Raw genomic sequence first — 21,176 nt, 5'->3', positions numbered from 1 at the left:
TCCATCTGTTGATAAGCAATGGAGTATTTTAAAAAAACAAGAAAGGACAATGAAAAAATGTTTCATTTTTTGAATAAGACGGGCAAAAATTTTAAGGAATGCGTTAAAAATGTACTTCGTGATTCAAAATAAACTTCCCAAAAACGACTGAAAAATAATGTTTTCATCACATGTATTATTACTCATGATGGTAGAAATCCTGACAAAAACATGACTCTACTACGTCTTTTTGTTTCAAAATCCTAATTATTTACAACGTATTTGCGATCTTAATGGAATTAAGAATGATGATACATCACCTGGTCAATTACATCATTAACCTTACTTTTTCTTAGCGCAATAACCTTTTTTACCTTTTCATGGAAGGTAATTTTTTACGCACTTTGTTACTTTTCTTTATATTTAGACCTTAAAATGCCTACAATTAGGAACATGCTGAATCTTTTTGGATGAACGAAGTTTATTGTCATGTTTTACCATATTCCCTCTCGTTAATTAAATTCAACATTATATCTGTAGAGACATTGTGCGATGATACATTGGGATGAAAGTCTCAGCATGCTGATGTCAGTAGCAGGGATCACTCAGCTATACAACGCTCTTAGTCACGTAATCTGATGGCGGGAGTTAAAATTTTAAATATGACGGCATGATGAAACAAACAACGAGGCAGAAGGGAGAGAATAAAATCGACGCATAGATTTATCTAGTCAATTATTACACAAAAAACAATGATGTGACACATCATCAATGCAGTGTAACTTTGCATGTAAAATTTATTTATATTAAATAAACTTTAAGAAATAAATTGACTGCTCTAGAGTTTTATAATATCTTGTTATATAGCCAGCAGCTAGCTATATATATGTTTGTGTTTTTTAAATCACTTTAGAAAGTTGATACAGAAATTATGCAGAATTTAAACTTAGTTTACGTTAGTAAATAAAAGGCTTTATAAACAAATCAGATTTATTTATTTTTGTAAAAACAAAGCTGAGCAAATAAAGCTGCTGCGTGGTACCCCACTTGTGCCAACCATTTCGTTTTTTCTAGAGGGAGGATCTCACTACAACGAGAGGTGGGTGTTAATTATGCTAATTAATGCATGACATCTTTATTTGATATGCTGGTGCTGTATTCAAGGGTTATATGGCAACTTATGTAGTGATGCAGATACATATTTACCTATCTAGTTTGATAATATAAACATATTCAAATGAAGTAGTTATCCAGATAATCGTTTACACCAGCAGTTGTGTCTCAGCACCTAACTTTTCATATCATAATTCTATATAAAAAACGTTCTTAAAATTTATAGACAATTTTTCAAGATCCTTCAGTTAAAAACCCCTTTTTTCTTGGAAGGTAAGCTTTAAACCACAAAATCATTTATTACTGTTAAATTTTCAGGAAGTTTATGGCCACTTAATTCTGTTTGCTGCTTCTGTATCTAAAACAATTTAAATCTAACGTTAATCTAATCTAACGTTAATCCCTGCTTATTTTCTGTTAAACACTTTTATGGAAATTACCCTTAATAATAATTTCTAGGGGGTACAGATATTTATTTAAACGGATAGTTGTGAATAAAAGTTGGTTATTTATTATAAGCACTAGCTAAACCCTGTTTGTATTGTTAACTGTACAGGCACATCACGATCTTAAAGAATAATGAAGGAAAACATGGAATTATTTTAAACATACCTTTGCATATTCAATAATTAATCTAGCTAAAAACTCTATTATATTCTATTACCTTCCATTAATGAAACATTTATATAATTTATATAAAACAGAACAAAGTCAGTTAGTTAGCTACTCGTGTTAGTCGTGTAACTCAGAACAACATGGTATTAAAAATGGTGTGTACAGCGCTCTACTTTTTATTTATGTATATTAACTTAGGTATGGTGTGTACAGCGCTCTACTTTTTATTTATGTATATTAACTTAGGTATGTACTTTATTTTTAAATTTATCGGCGATTCTGTTACATTGTATCTAGTACCATAAAAAATTAACATGGCTTATTTTTCCTATCACCTTTTGTATAAAAAATAATTCCTAAAGCACTCAAAACATAGTACTGCATAATTTTATGGCGTTCGTTGCCATTTTAAAGAGCTACGAAAGGGTGTGTATGTTCAGACTTTTGGAACTAAAAACGAACACAACTCTTTAACGACGTTTCGGCCGTACGACGGCCATTTTCAAGTATAGCTATTTACAATTGACAAATTCAACACTATATACAAAATATCGTACGATATATCATCGTACGATCAAATATTCCGTAGGGGCAAGTCAATTATCTGAAAATAGAAATAATGGCATTGATGCAATATTTCTATTAAGAATTGGCTTATCCCTACGGATTAACAAGCTTTCCTTCAATTCCAAATCAAAATTATTAGATGCGGAGGAGATAATAGAAAAATTATCTAAAGATGGTCTATTTTTACAGAAAACAACATGCTCCAAAACCGCACTAAGGTTAATAGATTTGACGGATTTTCCAGTCAAGGCAGAAACGGCCATGTGTTCGCAGGCTCTAACTTTCAAATGTCGCATAGTTTTCCCATAATAGATGGCATTGCAGCCATCACACTGATATTTATATACGACTTTTGAACGCAGAGCCTTTGAAACACGGTCCTTAAACCGGAAAAAATTGCCAATTCTACAACCCGATTTGAAAATAACCCTAAGCTTACAGCAAGGAAGATGCTTATCAAATGTTTTAGCTAAGTGAGTTCGCAGTTTCAACGATATGTTACCCAAATATGGCAAAATAATAAGAACTTCTAACTTAGGCGCGGTACTGAAAACTTTCTTATCTTGAAACATTCTGTCGAGAAAAGACTTAATGCATTGATCAATCAAACTTGACGGGTAGCCATTTCTTAACAGAATGTTTCTAAGATCTTGCATTTCTAAGTGAAACCTAGAAAAATCAGAAACAATCTTAAATATCCGAAAAATCAATGTCATTATCAAACCCGTTTTATATTCTTCCGGCAAAAAGCTGTTGTAATTCGTGTAAACACCACTAAATGTAGGCTTCCTATAGATAGATGTAACAAACTTCGATTCATTGCGAGAAACAGATACGTCAAGAAACGGAAGAGTTTTATCGGCCTCGCACTCAGACGTGAAAGATATGTTGATGTGTTGCCTATTAAGATAGTCCTTAAATAGAGGCAAATGGCTAGGAGATGAGAACAACACAAAAACATCATCAACATATCTTCTATAATACACTGGCTTAAAGGATGATGGACAATTATCCAACCAAGTCTTTTCGTGGTGCGAAAGAAAAGCATTAGCAAGGCTGGGGCCAAGAGGTGATCCCATAGCTACCCCATCGACTTGCTTGAATAGTTGACCGTCAAACGTGAAATAAGAATTTTCTGTGGCCAGAGAGAGGAGTTTACGAAAATCACTTTTGCAAAAATTACTGACTGGGATGTTGTTTTCTGTAAAAATAGACCATCTTTAGATAATTTTTCTATTATCTCCTCCGCATCTAATAATTTTGATTTGGAATTGAAGGAAAGCTTGTTAATCCGTAGGGATAAGCCAATTCTTAATAGAAATATTGCATCAATGCCATTATTTCTATTTTCAGATAATTGACTTGCCCCTACGGAATATTTGATCGTACGATGATATATCGTACGATATTTTGTATATAGTGTTGAATTTGTCAATTGTAAATAGCTATACTTGAAAATGGCCGTCGTACGGCCGAAACGTCGTTAAAGAGTTGTGTTCGTTTTTAGTTCCAAAAGCTACGAAAGGGCTTAAGTAAGATCCCCGTCAATGATGTTACTCAACATTCTCTCACATTCTGAATAACATTGTGTAAAAACCAGACCACTCAAAAGTTTAAGGAGCAAGATATTTTATTACTTTTTTGCAAGAATATAGACAACCAGTTGATAAATTTATTACTTTTTATGATTTTCTACTTTTAATTGGTATTTTTTAAAAATGGATACATTATCCTTTAATATTTTTTTTGGCGGCAAAATAACATACATTCTGCAGAACATAATACATAACAGTAAAATGCAAAGTTTACTTTGAAGAGGAAGCAAGACATCACGAGATTGTCCTTCTTAAAATGCTATAATAAATAGCCTTAAGAAAGTGATTAATACCTTTATTGTTATTGCTTCAACAAGCTTTATCTCATATAAATATGGAAACCCTGCCTTCCTGTGTGTCCGTAACAGTCAAATTCAATTATATTTCGAACAATTTTCTTCAAAAGCATCTATAGAACATCCCCTGAAAAAATTTTTGTTTTATACAAACGTTTTGCTTATAATTTTAATTGGCTAGAACAAATCATGTGATAAAATAAAGTGGTTTCTTTAGTTGGGGATTTTTATGGTATACTAATTCAAATTTACCTTGACGGGTGCTTTTTATTTTAGGCGTAATTATAATACAATATAAGTTGTTTTGTCTATCTATACCGAGAAATATTACCCGACGTCAAAAGTATTGAACGAGCTTGTGAGGTCGATACGCCAAACGAGAGTAATATTTTTCATCGCCAAAGACTTAGTAGCAGTAATAGTAATTCTAAGTAAAGTGTCCACATCGAACTGTGATGTAACTGAGAAATTACTGGTAATTGATGACGAAGACATTTTTTTGAGTATGTACCCAGGAAAGAAAAAAAGAAAATAACCATTATAGTTTTAATAGTGATATCATTATTGCACACTCTGCTACAACACATTAAAAAATTACAAGTGGAACTTAAAATATTGAAAGTCAAAGATAAAAAAAAAACTGTAAGAAAATATTGACAGATAAAAATTGTTACATGAACATTTGCCAACCTGAAGTTATTCTACAAGCTTCATGAAAAAATTGCCCTGTTAGGCACAAGGCGTTATAGAACTTAAAACGATCGCGACGAGACAAGACAGTTTAAAGTCACCTCTAAAAATGGATCCAGATAGAAAATTGAGTTCATGCGATGAATTTTTATTGTGTCTGATGAAATTGAGACTTGGTCTGGTAACACTCGATTTAGCACAGCGGTTTGAAATTTCTGAAAGTTTGTGTGTATAAATTTCGATTCATCATCCAATAAATTGACCTGTACTTCACGAATGAAATTGTTCGAAAAGTATCGATATGCTTTTCACTATTCTTTGAACCAAACATGTTTATTTAAAACTTCACGGTAATATCTTGAAATGTCACTGAAGTATAATGATGACCATTGTGAAATTCCATTTTTGGCTAGGTAGCTAGGCCAAAAACGTTTCTATTACTCAGTGTCGGTTATTTGTTATGAGAAAGTGGGCGTGTATAAAAAGAAATTATGCGGTTTAGAGATACTTATAATCAAAGTGAACAGAGAGATAAATGTATTACGTAAAACTGATTTAAGCGCCGTGATAAGAAATCTATATCTATGAGACATCTATGAACTAAACAGTCTGAAATTTTAAAAATCCTCTGAATTTTTCAACTTAAATCATTTTAATTAATAATCTAACAGCTCACAATATTCCCCCTTGACGGTTGGGCGTTCAGTTGTGCAGTTAGGAAAAATCAAAGTTTGAAGAAGTAGTCAGCTGGCTATATTGTGGTAGGATTGGTCAAAGGATATAAAATAGTTCCCCTAAATTTGACATTACCTCACCTGATATGTTACAAAACTGAAATTGCACGCAATGTTGCAGGGCATCTATTTTATAAGAAGTTATTGAAATATTTCTGACGCTGACATCGTCAGATCCCCTTATCCCATATTTTACATGGCAAAATTTTCTTCCTAAAGTTACTGGTGTATCGATTTTGAAATTTAAATACGAAAAACTGTTTTAAGAAAAAAAGTTCCGATGGGGGTGCAGGTCAGATCGCTCATTTTTAGCACGTAGAAACAACCCTAAAGTGGCGTCTAGTGTACTCTATATTTTACATAGCCTAATTTCTGCCAGAATGTTACCGTGAAATCCAAATACAAAAAAACTGAACAAAAATTCCAGGGGAAATAGATTGCTCAATTTTACTCCTTTAAAAATTCCCCTAAGTTGGTGTGCATACCCCATATTTTACATACCCAATTTTCTCAATTTTTCAAAACTTTTTGGAATTTTTTTTTGGCTGTCAGCGCCCTGACTAACATGTATTATGTACATATCACCAAAGGTAAAAATGCAATACAACTTTAGAGTACCTAAAATATCTAAGTAACAAGCCACAATTCGCTAAAAAATTGTGGCTTGTTAGAAAATACCACAGTAGCAATTTAAGCAAGACAGTAAATATGCGCGCACCTGTAGGACATATTATATTTGTCTGATAACAGTAGAAATATTGTTATTTAATTTTATGCAAATATTCTTAAAGAGAATTAGTTTTGCGACAACTTTTAAAGAACATTCTAGAGTTCATATAGGAAATAAAAAATTGAAATTGCATTGAAATATTGAACTCCGATAATATCCAAAAAGAATTTCTTCAGAAAAACACAAGCGTTGGAGCTTATGCAAGGACTTCTTTCTGTGTAGTCTTAATGGACTGACAACTTTTTTCAGCGATGAAGTAAATATCGACTCACACTTTGACAAGTGTTAAACTTTTAAATGCGTATATTTTAGCTAGCTGTCAGTGGTCTAATTGGTCACCATTGAGAGAATGCACCGTGACATGTGGCATGGGTTTTAAGGTAATGACCAGAACTTGTCTCGCTCAACCATGTGGTGGTCGTAATTTCAAAATACATCCTTGCTTTTCAACGCCGTGTCAAGGTAGTCATATTATTTCATTCTATTCACTGTACTATTTGGGAACTATCATTTAGAAACTGGAATAACAAATATAATCAAAATTTTTAGTAATTGGTGTTTTATCCGCTTGGTCTGATTGGTCATCTTGTCAAGGAACATGTGGTGTTGGGTATCGTAGTAGAACAAGGACATGCTCAAATGACAACTGCCAAGGGAACTTAACAAATACAGAAGTTTGTAATGGTGGCTGTCGGTTTTCAGAATGTCCAGGTTTGTTGCTTACCATTCCATTGTCATTTTTTCATTAATCTGACTCTTCTAGGTTTTTTGTAGATAAAAAAAGATTTTAGACAAGAATTTAAGTAAGGCTATATAAAAAAATTAATCAACTTTTGTTCTTTCAGCGGTGACCAGTAATTTAAACTGTAATTTTGAAACTTCTTGTTGGTTATCGGACGAATCTAGCCAATGGATAGTTGCCAGGAACACTCCGTCTCCAAGTACTGGACCTGATATAGATCACACGTTTCCGTCAGGTAAATAAAACTGAAATAAACTTCCGCCATCTTGAGCTCGCGGGAAGAAGAGCACATACTTTGAGGTAGCAAGAAATTGGAAATTGTTTGAGTTTTTGAAAAATGACTGACGGTTCGGTTCAGCATAGCGCAATGTGCGAAATTGTCATATTTGACTGTAAGTAAATTTATCTTCTTGTTTGAAAAGATAAATTATTTTATTCATTAGGTTGTGGTCACTTTGCTTATTATGAGGCCAGTGGTAAAAGTAGCAGACACGAGGCATACCTTAGCACACCATTATTTTTACCGAATCACACTCAGTACTGTTTCACCTTCTATGTGTCCATGTACAGTCTATACCCCGATTTCATGGGTTCGCTACATGTTTATCTGTTGAACAGTGTTACCAATGAACAATCCCTTATTTGGGAAAATTTTGGAGTACTTACAAATAATGCTTCGCATTGGGAAAGAGTTGCCATGGTTGTTAATTTTGTTGTTGGTGATCCAAATATGTTTGTAAGTATTTAGTACTCTGCTGCTTGTAGCTCCCAATATATTTTATGAATTATTTTAAAGCTTGTTTGCTACTTCTGTGTGAATGAAAACCTAAATAAACGTCATCACAACAGCTCAGTAAAAAGACTTTTTTATGTTGAGGTCAACAGCACACAATAGGTTCTTTGGGAGGAGCGGGCACAAAAGAAAGGGGGCACTCTATTTGGTATTCGTTTTAAAACGAATTATATGGAATTTGCATCTACATAACATTAGAACCTATTCGCCTTGATTATGAATTTATCTCACAACGAGTGTAGGATTAACAACAAGAACAGGCGCAAAAACTGGTTTCAAATGTACCATCCACTATAAGGTCCATCACAACCTCCTTCTTGATCCGAACATTTATATAACTCATGCGTCTCTCGGAATTTTAAGTTTTTATTCTTCGTTATTTAATCATCTAGATCATGTTCAAAGCAGTCAGAGGTACAGGATATAATTCTGATATAGCAATTGATGATGGTACATTGTTGCCTGGTAACTGTACTAGTCCTAGTGAGTACTTCCATGTTTTTTTTACTTTTCGTAAGACCACGTCAAATTTAATAACTTCTTCTTACCACCACCATATCACGTCTTTTGAAATTGTCAAAGAGAAAATTTCCCCGTATACTACTTTAAACAAGATTACAGAATTTTTAATCTCTTATTAACAGCGCATGGAAATTGGGCGTCTTGGGAAAGATGGAGTAATTGTTCGGTTAATTGTGGCCCTGGTGGCATGCGATCAAGATACAGAAATTGTTCCATGCCAGAAACACATAGTAATGAAGATAAATGTGTAGGAAGCAATACAACCATGGAACCATGTCCAATCGAAACTCAATGTCCCGGTAAGTCTGTATATATTTAGCTGCAAAGAGAATAAAAAATAAGACTATTTAATAGTGACGCAGTTGTTTCTGGTACAAGGCTCTTCTTACTGAGGCAAGTTTCAACAACAGCAATGCAACAACAGCTCGCCTGGTGATTTTAATGGCAAGGCGTGGGTCAAGTTATATACAACGATGAAGTACATTAACCAAATAGATGTCTGTATAAGATTGAGTAAAAAAGTTACTACAATTCGTTTTAAGCATCAAGGCTTGATCACCACTGAGATTTTTGAGTGCCTATAATCTATTACATACGATCAGTGTTTGGTAGAAATGCATTTTAACCTCGTCCTGAGGATATGTTTGGCTTTTTGAAGTAGAATACAGCGCAAAAAGGCGCAATTTCTTTAGCCGTTTCTGAAGTCAGTGAACAGAAAAGACGCTGGGAAGTTTGTTACTAAAGCGTAGGGACTTTCCTCACTTTTCTGCGAGGAAATCTTTTAGAGTAAATCAAAATGAATGAAATGGCGCATACACTGATCACTTTCATGGTAGGGTTTACCGTCAAATATTTTTCATGAGAATGCCACATACTGTTTTTTTTATTCTTCCCTGCCATTTTTAATTGCCTCACTTTAGTCGCATTGTTGCTCAATATTTTTTGTTGAGTTAAAATTTCGGTTAGCCAAATCAGGCTTAACAACATTTTCTATACAATATATCTTTTCACTTAATTACCAACGACGGTTTTAGTACAACTGTTTTGCTTGCGTCAGCACATTTTCTGTGACGTCATAAGAAGCATGAAATTTGTTAATAAGGCTACTATGTGCTTAAAATTTAATAACTTTTGTTCTAGAGCGAATTTTTACATTTAGTTTGAAGTTTCCAAACACATCTTCCAGCTTTTACATGGATTGCATAAAAAATTGCGAAAAATTGCCCGAAAATCCGTTTTTTTCGATTCTCGGTTAAAACCCGACAAAATCGGGAAATCGGATTAGTCACGTGCCCAAATTATGCAAAATTATTCTCCTTGGTAAAAAAAAGTTGTGTTGCAAGTTTCAAGTTCTAACGATAATCCTAACAGGAGTTATTAAATTTTCCCCATTATTAGGATTTTCAGGGGTAGTTTCGAGTAATGCCCAATATTAAAGCCTCTGAAAGGTATGGGACCTAAAAATTTAGCATGCAGGTGTCTTATAGGTAACTAGTGAAACTCAGTAGCTATCATAGCCATAAACCAAACCAATAAGGGTTATTAAAAAAAATCGTCAGGGCGGATTCGGGTTAACACTCTTTATATTTTAATAGAACCGTACTTTGAAATGCATGTAGTTGATTAATTTTAGAATCAACTAAACATTTTTTATATTTTTCGTTTATTGAATGTAGTTGATGGAGGATTTGGTGACTGGTCAAATTACAGTTTGTGTTCCAAAACCTGTGACGGAGGTGTACAAATGAGAACTAGAGAATGTAACAACCCAACTCCATTGGCAGGTGGCAAAGATTGTGTTGGTCTACGTTTAGAAAATCGGACATGTGGAAATGAAATTTGTCCAGGTAATAACTCGCACGCAATGTTACTTCTTTAATCACATATCGTTTTAATCCGTAAAAATTTATATTGTCCGTGTGAAATGTTGGCATTTTGGTAATTTTCATAGGTAATTTTTCCTCTGTTTAAAATCTGAAAAGACTTGTTTTCCTGTTTCTTCAGGACCTACTGGTGCTGCCATAGCCCAGGGTCTAGCAAAAAACATATTAAAGGCAAATTGACTTTTTGAATGTGAACAGTTTTGCCGTGATCGTTGCCACATTTCAAAAGCCATTCAAAATAACCGAAAAGAAAGGAAAAATAAATTTAATTGTTTGTAATAGAAATCAGGGTCGATAAACTGTAAGACAATCAACTTGAGTGTTAAGAGACGTTTAGAATAAGCAATTTTTATTTTTTTGTTTAATGAATGTAGTTGATGGAGGATTTGGTGATTGGACAAATTACAGTTTGTGTTCCAAAACTTGTGACGGTGGTGTACAAATGAGAACTAGAGAATGTAACAACCCAACTCCATTGGCAGGTGGCAAAGATTGTGTTGGTCTACGTTTAGAAAATCGGACATGTGGAAATGAAATTTGTCCAGGTATTAACTTGCACGCAATGTTACTTCTTTAATCACATATCTTTTCAATCTGTAAAGATTTATATTGTCCATGTGAAATGTTGGCATTTTGGTAATTTTCATAGGTAATTTTTCCTCTGTTTAAATTCTGAAAAGACCTGTTTTCCTGTTTTTTCAGGACCTACTGGTGCTGGCATAGCCCAGGGTCTAGCAGAAAACATAGTAAAGGCAAATTGACTTTTTGAATGTGAACAGATTTGTCGTGATCGTTGCCACATTTCAAAAGCCATTCAAAATAATCGAGAAGAAAGGAAAAATAAATTTAATTGTTTGTAATAGAAATCAGGGTCGATAAACTGTAAGACAATCAACTTGAGTGTTAAGAGACGTTTAGAATAAGCAATTTTTATTTTTTTGTGTAATGAATGTAGTTGATGGAGGATTTGGTGACTGGTCAAATTACAGTTTGTGTTCCAAAACCTGTGACGGAGGTGTACAAATGAGAACTAGAGAATGTAACAACCCAACTCCATTGGCAGGTGGCAAAGATTGTGTTGGTCTACGTGTAGAAAATCGGACATGTACAAATGACTTCTGTTCGGGTAATATTTCCACATGGAATATTAATCATATATCTTTAAATCCATAACAATCTATATTCACCTCACAGTTTGCATATTGTTTACATTATTGAATTGCTACAACTCTGTTTGAATTCTAAAAGACTTATTTTCTTATTTTTGTAGGAGCTACTGGTGTTGCTAAAGCTCAGGGACTAGTGGAAAACTTCCTAAAGGACTTCCATAAAACTGAATATCCCGATAAGTCACCTTCAGGTATATTACCCTTCTGTCATTTGATATTGGTTTTCAGGTGCTCTGATGGGTATGGATCTCTTGACAATAGGTCAATATGAGCCGGTATTTCCTGTCTTTAGAAGCATTGAAAATGGTTTTATATCTAACTCCTACAATATATTATACAATAAAAATTCTTCATGCGAAAGAAATAAAACAATACAGTAGACGTCCGTTAATTCAAACACGCAAGGGACTAAATTACTTGTTCGAATTAACGAATGTTCGGATTATCGGAAGTTAAAAAAAAAAACAAGAATTTTAATAAACATTTAAAGGTTTTATGCTAATATAACTTTATTACAACTTTACTACAACTTTTTATAAAAATCTTTTACCGTTGTTGGCTTGGCGATGGGCAAGGCCTCCAAACTCCTTGTAAACTTAATTTCATTGGAAATGCTAATTTAATTGATAAATTGAAAGAAATTTTGCCACCATTGATGCAATAAAAATAAATGCGTTTTTTTTATTTCTCCATTAGATTTTATTTATCGATACACAAAACGCAGCCTTGGGACTAAAAAATTGTTCGAATTAGCGAAATGTTCGAATTAGCGGAGTTCGAATTAAGCAGCTCATAATATAAGACTTTATTAAACCAAACTCAAGGGACTTGGCAATTTGTTCGAAATAAGGGAAAGTTCGAATTAAGCGGCATTCGAATTAACGGACGGTTACTGTAATATCAAGTATTACCAACTGGCAGCCTGATGGTAGAACATTTGTATATACTTTGTATATACGACCTAAAAATAAGTTTTTTGATCTTAACATAATTCTACGATATGCGAATAATTTTTTTACAATACGAATCCAGTGAAAACATAAACAAGCAAAAATTAATATGGCGGTATGGGAACGGCTGCGTATGATATGAAATTATGTCATGAAGTATAACATGTCCCCTAATGAGCTTCCGTAGTTGACTAGTTAAGAGATTTCTGTGCTTTCACGGCTTTGTACCTCAATTGGAAGCTTCAAATGCACTCGTACCTCCTTTTCAGGTTGATAACAGGACCAATAGAAACTGAAGAGGCTAAACTGCTATATTTCAATTTACCTGCTAATGTACTCAGATACAGCGTCAATATTTTATTGCCTCATAATAATAGGCTACTTCCGCCTATCTCTCTGTCTGTCTGTAACAGGCAAAGTGGATGTGTTTATTTTTCTTTGATGAATCCGAAAAAGTCATGTCTTGTTTGCTAACGTTTTCGACGCTAAGGCACGATGCCAATGGATTAGAATGACGTCAACATCATTTCTGAAATTATTGGATCCATTGCATTGCACATTTAAGCTTTAGGCCGAATAACTTGGAAACAGTTGGAAATAACTGATGTAATCTACTACGTGGGTAACTAGAGACAACCTGGGACCAAAGTTGGACCAATTCCCGAACGTAGAGTGAACTCACCCGTTTCGGAATAGATGACGTCATCTTTAAAGCCCAACATCTCTTCAACAAGTCAACAAAACTACATGAACCGATATATTTTGCAGCGTTAATATTTACGCAATAGAGGAAAAAGTTAAACAAATTTTTTTTGCACATTGGTTTGTCTTTTTGTCTGCAAAATTTTTTAACCCTTAATTTGTTTAATCCTATAGATTTTCTTGACCAGCATTTCAAGCGTTACACAGCATAGGTGACGGCTAAAAACAATTGTAAAGAAAAATAGTTTTATGCATCGACGGGTCATTGCTGACATTATTAAAAATCCAATGACGGATTTTTTATTTCTTTTTTGCCTAAGTGGATTTTACAAATTTTAAGAGTTTTTTAACGATGGCAACAAACTTGGCACACTTATAGTATGTCATAACATGAATAAAATGACAGCAATAAATTTTTTCGTATTTGCACTTTCCTGTGACGGCATCGGAAGCTTGAAATTTAATACAAATATTAGCATCTGCTTAAAATTAATTCTTAATTCTAAATCAAGTTTTAACATTCTATTTAAAGATTCTGGTAGTCAAAGAAAAGTTATTTAACATATTTCCAGTTTTTGCATAATTCTCATAGAAAAAGGGCAAAAATCGTTTTTTTATTAATTTTTAGGTAAAATCCGAAAAAATCGGGTTAATCACGTGTTCAAACTTTGCAGAACGTTTTCCTTAGATGAAATAAAGTTGCGTTGTGGGTTTCAATTTCCTAACAATAATCCTAACAAAAGTTAATAAACTTTTGTGATCATAAAGTTTTTAGTTTTAATTTAAAGTTCGAATAATGGTCAATATCTAACACTCTGAGAAGTATTGCCCTAAATATTTGATAGTAAAGTATTAAACTAATGGTTAAGTATTAAAACTCAGTAATCATAATAGCCGTAAAGTATATCAAAAAAAAGAGTTCCTCCCTAAAATGTGTCTGCTATGGCAAAAAGGAGTATTATAAAATTCTCTGCAAATTAATTTTTGTGAATCGTCAACATTTTACGAGACTAATTTTCCCGAAAAAAGAAAAGAAAAGATTTCTTTCGCGTTTTTTACTACAACCCAAAAAGAAGGAAGTTTAGTGGCTCTAAAATGTTGTAAAGTATTGCTTAATTCTTTAAAAAGTAAATTCATAGCACTGTGGTTGTTGAATTCTTCAGGTAAATTCTACAGTGCAATCTTTGATATCCAAAAAGCAGTGGCTGATGAATTTATTTCTGTTGATCCTTCTGTCAGAAATAAAACAGTTGAGGAGAGATTGATGGACTTGGAAGATTTCCTAAAGGTTGCTACAGAGGGAGGAAGCATTGATTTTGCTCGTACTACTTTGGGAAAAGGGCTATTTATTTTTACAAAGGTAGGCTCATTTAGCATTATTTAAAAAGAATGTTTAAAAAAATATTTAAAAAGAAAAGTTCTATATTTTTGTTCTTTGTTAGCTTCATTTATGTTTTCATATGTTTTGAAATAAATAATGCTATTAATAATAATATTAATAAGGTGTAAAATCATTTTTTAAATGCATTTTATGCATTCATTCAAAAGCGTATTGTATTGTTGTTCTTTAACATATTTTTAGCTTCGATTTGGAATTTTTTTAACATACGTTCTTTAACAAAAATGGTTAGGTTTATTATTTAAGAAGAGCATGGTGTTAAAAACAAATGTTTTTTGAGAGATCTAAATATAATTAAAAGTTTAAAAGCAAGCTTTAACTTTACTTCAGACACTTTAAGGACCTTCTTGACTAACAAGAGAACAAGACAAAGTGTGATCATTCAGGGAAAACTTAAAGTTGACCATAACGAATGCGAAGTTAACGACTTTCTAGTAGAAAAATAGTCAATGCCTGTGTGCGTGCTGTTTTCGTATAATTTTGCACGTAAAAATCGATAAAGAAAATAAAGCGTGACATTTTTAAATGTTGAGTCGAATAAAAATTTTTAAATAGTTTATTGTAGAATAAGACTACCAATTATGATTGAATTAAAACATCACTGATGGCAAAAATCGACAGAGTTTAACGAAATGGTTGAACATTGCGATTTCTGCGGCTAATTTATATTACGCAATTTATGTAAACAAGTCTAGCAAGCAAGCCCACATATGATCTGCGGCGATCATTAACCTAATTTTCCTTGGCGTAATTTTAGAAAAAAATCGAAGAAGGTCTTCCAATGGATGAATTTAACAATGCGACTGATGTTTATCTACGAAACATAAGAGATAAAATTGGAGTGCAAAATTATAACCAAATTCTCTCAAGTCAAGGAAATAGTACCCTAATGTTTGTTATGGATACTACAGGATCAATGATAGATGAAATTGCTGCTTCTAAAGCAATTGCGAATTCCATCATAAATGCAACTCGCGATTTTGAAGTCGACTACATATTATCACCGTTCAATGATCCAGGTAAACTTAATTTTAATTTTAATTTTTATTTTAAGTCAATAGAAAGCATGTTTCTTCTTTTCTCAGTAGTTTTCAAATTTTAGCAACGTTTATCTGTAATCCCCAATAAATCAATTTTCAGTAAAAGCCATTTTTAATTCCTCCTTGAACCTTCACTAATACTCTCCTATAAATATCACTCGATAATGTCAAACCCTAAAAACTCAAAAATTCAGAAAGTTTAAATTTTAGAGCTTCCTTAAATTATAATACCCGTGAAATACTATAAAAACGAAAACTGTTTTTCAAAAAGGTAAATATTTAATAAAAGACACCTCCGCCACCATTTTGTTTTAAAGTGAAAGACAGATATATGTCAGTAAATTTCAAAATTCAAGGAACCGTCGTCATCAAAATTATAATTATTTCTGTTTGGGATAAAACAAACTTTTACAAGTATTCTTGTTTTCGCATGTCCAAGTAACTCAAACATTTCATAACTGTTTTCTCGCCCTAAGGCAGACATATACTTCAAGTAAAATTGAAAATACAAGAAAACCCAAAAGATGGAAAAATAAAAAGATCACAAATTATTATTATTATAATTTGTTGTTATGCGTCAAATTTGAAGTATCATATGAACTGCTATTTTGTCAATCAAACTAATTGCAAGGATGTCACGCAAGAACTCGATTGATTCTCTTTTAGGAACCGGCCCTGTTACATACAAAAGTGAGGAGAAGCGAGATGAATTTATCACTGCTATCTCAAACCTGCGCGCTTATGGCGGAGGAGATTGCCCTGAACTTGCCTTTAAAGGTATGCTTAATGCATTGGATCAAGGACCTAAATATGGCAGCCCAATGTTTGTTTTCACTGACGCAGCGGCTAAGGACGATACAGCCGAAAACATAGCAGCTTTAAAGTCAGCTGCCGATAATAGTTTTACAACGATAACTTTTTTTATAAATCTCTTGGGATGCGGAGGTGGAACTGATAGCTACAAAGAAATTGCATCCCACACATCAGGTAGGTATTTGTTAGTTTGTTTGTTTGTTCGTTATTGCAAATTAGTATCCACAAATGAAACTATCTACCTGAACTATCTATTTTTTTAAATTCATATAGGTCAAATCTTTTCCCTATCAAATGAAGCAGAACTTTTACAATTTGCGGATTTCGTTGCAAGCAGTTTAAGCAGAGACACAATGATTGCATCAGGAAGTGCTATTAATAGCCAGTTCTCGGTTGACGATAGAATATCAAAGTTAACTGTCTCAGCTACAAGTACAAGCACAGCGCAAAGTATTACGCTGAAGGATCCATTTGGTGATAACGTTCCTGCATTGACAACACTGTCAATGATCCGCATTTTTCAAATTGACAATCCAGCCAGTGGTGTATGGAGTTTGGTTTCCCCATCTGTTGGTGCAGATTACAAATACACAGTTGAAGCAAAATCCAATGATGCTATCGTGTTTACTCACAACTTTATGTATCAAGAAAACCCAGCAAATGATTCCTTGCCGTACTCTTTGTACAATCCTATTACAGGTATAATTTTTCTATTTTTTTCCTATTTTTAAACAAATACTAAATACGTTCAAACAACAGTTTGTAGAACAGTTTCGATACATCGCAGACATTGGTAACTTTACTGCCCATTATCAAAACTTGATAGCCTGAAATTAAAGTAAATTTTGCCTTGACCTGTCGCGTAATGTCTTGTGTTGTCATGGTTATTGTATGGTTCATCTATTGTTATTAAATGCTCGTTATATGTACTTGTGCCATTGGCGATTTAATTTTTCTATATGTGTCGGTATCGATATGTTCCAAATAAGATATATTTGCAAGATTCTGATCACTGTTTATCGCTGAAGTTTGCAAAAATTTAACAAATTCAAATTATCCATTCAAAATAGAATTCATTATATTACATTCACAATTACTGTGTTACAAACAAGCCTTTTGATTTGTTTCACCAAACCAGCGGCGTAGCTCATACAGACGGAAGCTTGAATTAGCGCTAAATAAAAGATAACTATTCTCAAAAAAAAAATGCTTCTCAGTTTGTTGTTTCTTATCAGTCAACCATAGGTTCTTATATGAATTTATAGTTAGTGAAAAAAATTTTACAATAAACAAGCCGTTCCCCCTTAAAAATTACACAGGAGTTCGCATGTTGTTTTTTGGGTCTATCATCTTTGACTCATAAACAAACGGAGGGTCCTATATTATATTAGACTAGTCGTTGGTCCGTGGATAAATCACCATAACACGCCACGGGTTTGCCCGTCTTTTATAAACCGCATTTAGTGTGCCTCGCTTCTGTAGTAGCATTTGCGCAAAGGTAAACCATAAAAGGTATGACCATTATTAACGCTTTAGTACAGATATACGGTGTGTTGCAGATCCAGTTCATAGCGATACAGCGTTTCGGATGTAATGAATTTTTCAAAATATAACTGTTTTAACTCTTCATTCGAAATAAACACATAGGCTTTACAACCAGTTGCTTCCCGACCATTTCCTCATTTTGACGAAGACGTTAACGTGAAAGTGTAAAAACTCTTGGTGAAGGCTACCAGGTCAAGTGCTAGGTGCAGGGAAACCGTGTAAAAAATTCGTGTGGAGCGAGTACAGATTTGGCCCTTTTAGACTCCATGTTCTTTCCAAAAAAACAAGATTTGTTCCGTTACAAAATCCAATGCTGTAGCTACTAAACCGCACATACTTTGTGTTTGGTTACTAAAAAATGAGTCTTTTACTTTTAGTTGGAAGTACCATAGGTTAGCTAGCCACAACATAAGTTGCAGATCAGATTGGTAAAATAACAGAAAAAGGAACAAATATGTTGGCTAGGATAAAAAGCACTAAAATGAATAAAAGTCATTTGGCATAAATACTTTTGACGTGCAAGCTGAATATGCTCTGCTTACTCATCATCTAAGTTTGCATCCAAAATCTTAATAACCTGATATCAGCATTTTTAAACACGAAGTAATAAATTACATTGCGGTGGATCACAAATAAAACTGCGATGCAACCATTTAAAAAAAAATCCTTCCCGTCGATGAACGCCCGGTTACCTTATGGGTAAAAAAAGGCGGCAAAAAGTAACTAAATTTTAGCTAGGTAACTAAGGTTAATCGAGAATCTCATTAAATCTATAAACTTTATATACAGTAAAAAGGTGTAGCTAGCAAAAGAAAGATTACAGTTGCAGTTAGCAAAAGAAAGATTATTTTTTCAAGTCAAATGCATTTTAATACCCCAAATTTACATTTGTAGCCAATATGTTACAATTTGTCTGTTTATTTTTAGATTTATACATGTCTAGAAAATGTGATGATATACTTATCTAAACATGTAAAAACATATAAAAATAATACTACAAAAATGTTACAAAAATAGGAAGCTTTTAAAAGACAAAAGGGTTAACAAAAACAAACATGAAAACCTCTGTAAACCTTTACATCAAAACATCTAAAATTGTTGCAGTAACCCTGGCTCATCATGCTGAGACTGCCAAGAATTGATGATTGGTTATTCATAAAAATCAGGATTTGTGATTTACTACGCGCGAGCGTTGAGAATAAAGCCGATAAAAATAAATTGCATTTGTTATTTCGTAGATACAGAAGTATTCCACAGGGACTCCAATCCTTTAAATTTCACGCTATTTTGTGTGCCCGTAGCACAACGTTTTTCTTACACACGCACAGACTGAATACGGGAATTATTAGTATTGAGACTAGTCGTTAACCCGTGGAAAAATCAACAGGGTCTTTATTCCTTAAAATATCACGCTATTTCGTGTGTCTGTAGCATGACGTATTTTTACACACGCACAGACTGAATACGGGAATTATCAGTATAGACTAGTTGTTAACTCGTGAAAAAATCAACAGGGTCTTCATTCTTTAAAATCTTACGCTATATCGTGTGCCTGTAGCATGACTTTTTGGCGCATGTGCAGACAGAGCACGAGTATTTTAATAATATGTATCCCTTAATAATAATATCCCTTCGTTATAGGTGTTGAAAACCAATTAATCATTCGCTTGGGAGGAGTACATAGAATCGACATAACCACAATTCAAGTAGATATTATGGACCTTAACGGCAATGTTTTGATGTCTAACCTAAGTCTGTCAGGCTTAGAAGCTGGCAATAATGTACTTCGTGCGATGTTTACACCACCCGCAGCATCATTCAGAGTCAGATTGACTGGTATGTTGATGAACATATTTACAATACATGTACTCTTAATTACAACTGTCTGAATATAATACAACGTACCGTTTTTAATATTATCCCCTTAACTTTTTCACTTCAAGGAAAATTTTTCATTTACAACTCACATTTTCCAAGAGGTTTTTGAATTTTACAATATTTCAATTTGCATAGCTTTCCAACGTTTTAGGATGTCCAGTTGGTTAGCAAGAGCTTTGCCCAAATGTTAGCCATCAGAAACCCCGTTGCTTTTGTAACTATACAAAAAAATTGTATAAATTTAAAAATACTTAATATGAAGATTTTTCAATTATGTAATTTGCAATTTCTAATGTTACCAACATAGGTCAAACAAATTCTGGTGCACCAATTGAACGACTATCTCGTGGAATATCAAGAGCTACAAATGTTTTCGTTCGACCAGTATATGCTGGTGACGAATTTACAGTTTCATCTGGACAAACCAACGTAGTTGTTCAAGTTCAAGCTCTTGTTTTTGGCTCAAGTCAGGCTCAGTTGTTGACAATCACCGCAAAAGCTAGATGGGGAACCATTACAAATACCAAATCCGAAACTATCACCAACATAGGTTACGTCAATTTGATTTACAATGCGCCTACTGACATGAGAGGGAAGACAGACGTTATTCGTGTGACTGTCACCAACACGCAATCGAGAGAAGAATCCACTAATTTCTTCTCCATCTTGATGAAATAAACATATTCTCTCACTACCTTGCACTTTCATTTTTTTAAATTTAATTTCTTGTCGTGAATAATTTATAACAGTTAAAGATCTTAACTAACGTTCGTGTTGAAGACGATTTAAGAACTTGTGTACATTATTTTTCAATGAAATTTGAATAGTTTAGTTTGAAAGTTGAAGTTATTTCCTTATCCTGCTTTAACGGCAAATGGTAAATTAGAAACTACCTTTCTCTGTTAAATAACCACCTTTATTACTTCTCTGCCCCAATAATTTTGCTTAAAGATTTTGTAATACATAATTTGCATTTTTTTTTACATTATAAAACTATTAAATTAGTAAAATTTTCTATTTCGGTCGGCTATGGCAGCACCGAGGGAAATAGACATGAGATATGTCTATATTATTTGGTGTATTCATACGTAGTATTTGTGAGTTTAACGGTATCCTCGTTAGGACAACTAATCACAATCATAAATAACATATGCATTTCAAGTACCAATTTAGCAATGAATTTGTGCAACGAAAATTATTTGTAAACCAATTTACAAAATAAGGCCAGCATTTAAATCCTTAGTAATTTGGGCCAGATAGAACAATAGCGTTATGAGACGTAAGTAACGTATGAATCTTTGGATTTCTCCAAGTTAAGAAAGTTCAAAGTAAATATTAGCTTTCTTAAGGAGCTGGGTAGGTAGCTATGTAGGTAGCTAGGGCGTATTTGGTGATCTTATATGTAAGACGCTGGTAACTGC

The 21,176-nt window shown here is 33.4% G+C and overlaps 1 protein-coding gene across 2 annotated transcripts; it reads left to right on the top strand.

Moving 5' to 3' along the window:
- Positions 1-1,685: 1,685 nt before the first annotated feature.
- Positions 1,686-20,594, top strand: LOC130614044 (hemicentin-1-like). Of its 2 annotated transcripts, none has more exons than XM_057435442.1 (17): positions 1,686-1,953; positions 6,632-6,781; positions 6,869-7,030; positions 7,165-7,296; positions 7,505-7,797; positions 8,247-8,337; positions 8,499-8,675; positions 10,053-10,223; positions 10,634-10,804; positions 11,215-11,385; positions 11,530-11,619; positions 14,244-14,440; positions 15,237-15,498; positions 16,186-16,506; positions 16,606-17,031; positions 19,519-19,713; positions 20,063-20,594. In XM_057435442.1, exons 1-17 carry the CDS (start codon positions 1,848-1,850, stop codon positions 20,431-20,433), a joined length of 3,486 nt encoding a protein of 1,161 aa, XP_057291425.1. In that variant the 5' UTR covers positions 1,686-1,847; the 3' UTR covers positions 20,434-20,594. The 2 variants fall into 2 exon arrangements, with proteins under 2 accessions (XP_057291425.1, XP_057291426.1); XM_057435443.1 differs by having other exon boundaries at positions 1,687-1,905.
- Positions 20,595-21,176: the final 582 nt, after the last annotated feature.

This window comes from Hydractinia symbiolongicarpus, chromosome 11, assembly GCF_029227915.1.
Source record: "Hydractinia symbiolongicarpus strain clone_291-10 chromosome 11, HSymV2.1, whole genome shotgun sequence".
Taxonomy (NCBI): Eukaryota; Metazoa; Cnidaria; class Hydrozoa; order Anthoathecata; family Hydractiniidae; genus Hydractinia; species Hydractinia symbiolongicarpus.
This window is presented reverse-complemented; position numbering and strand designations above follow the sequence as displayed.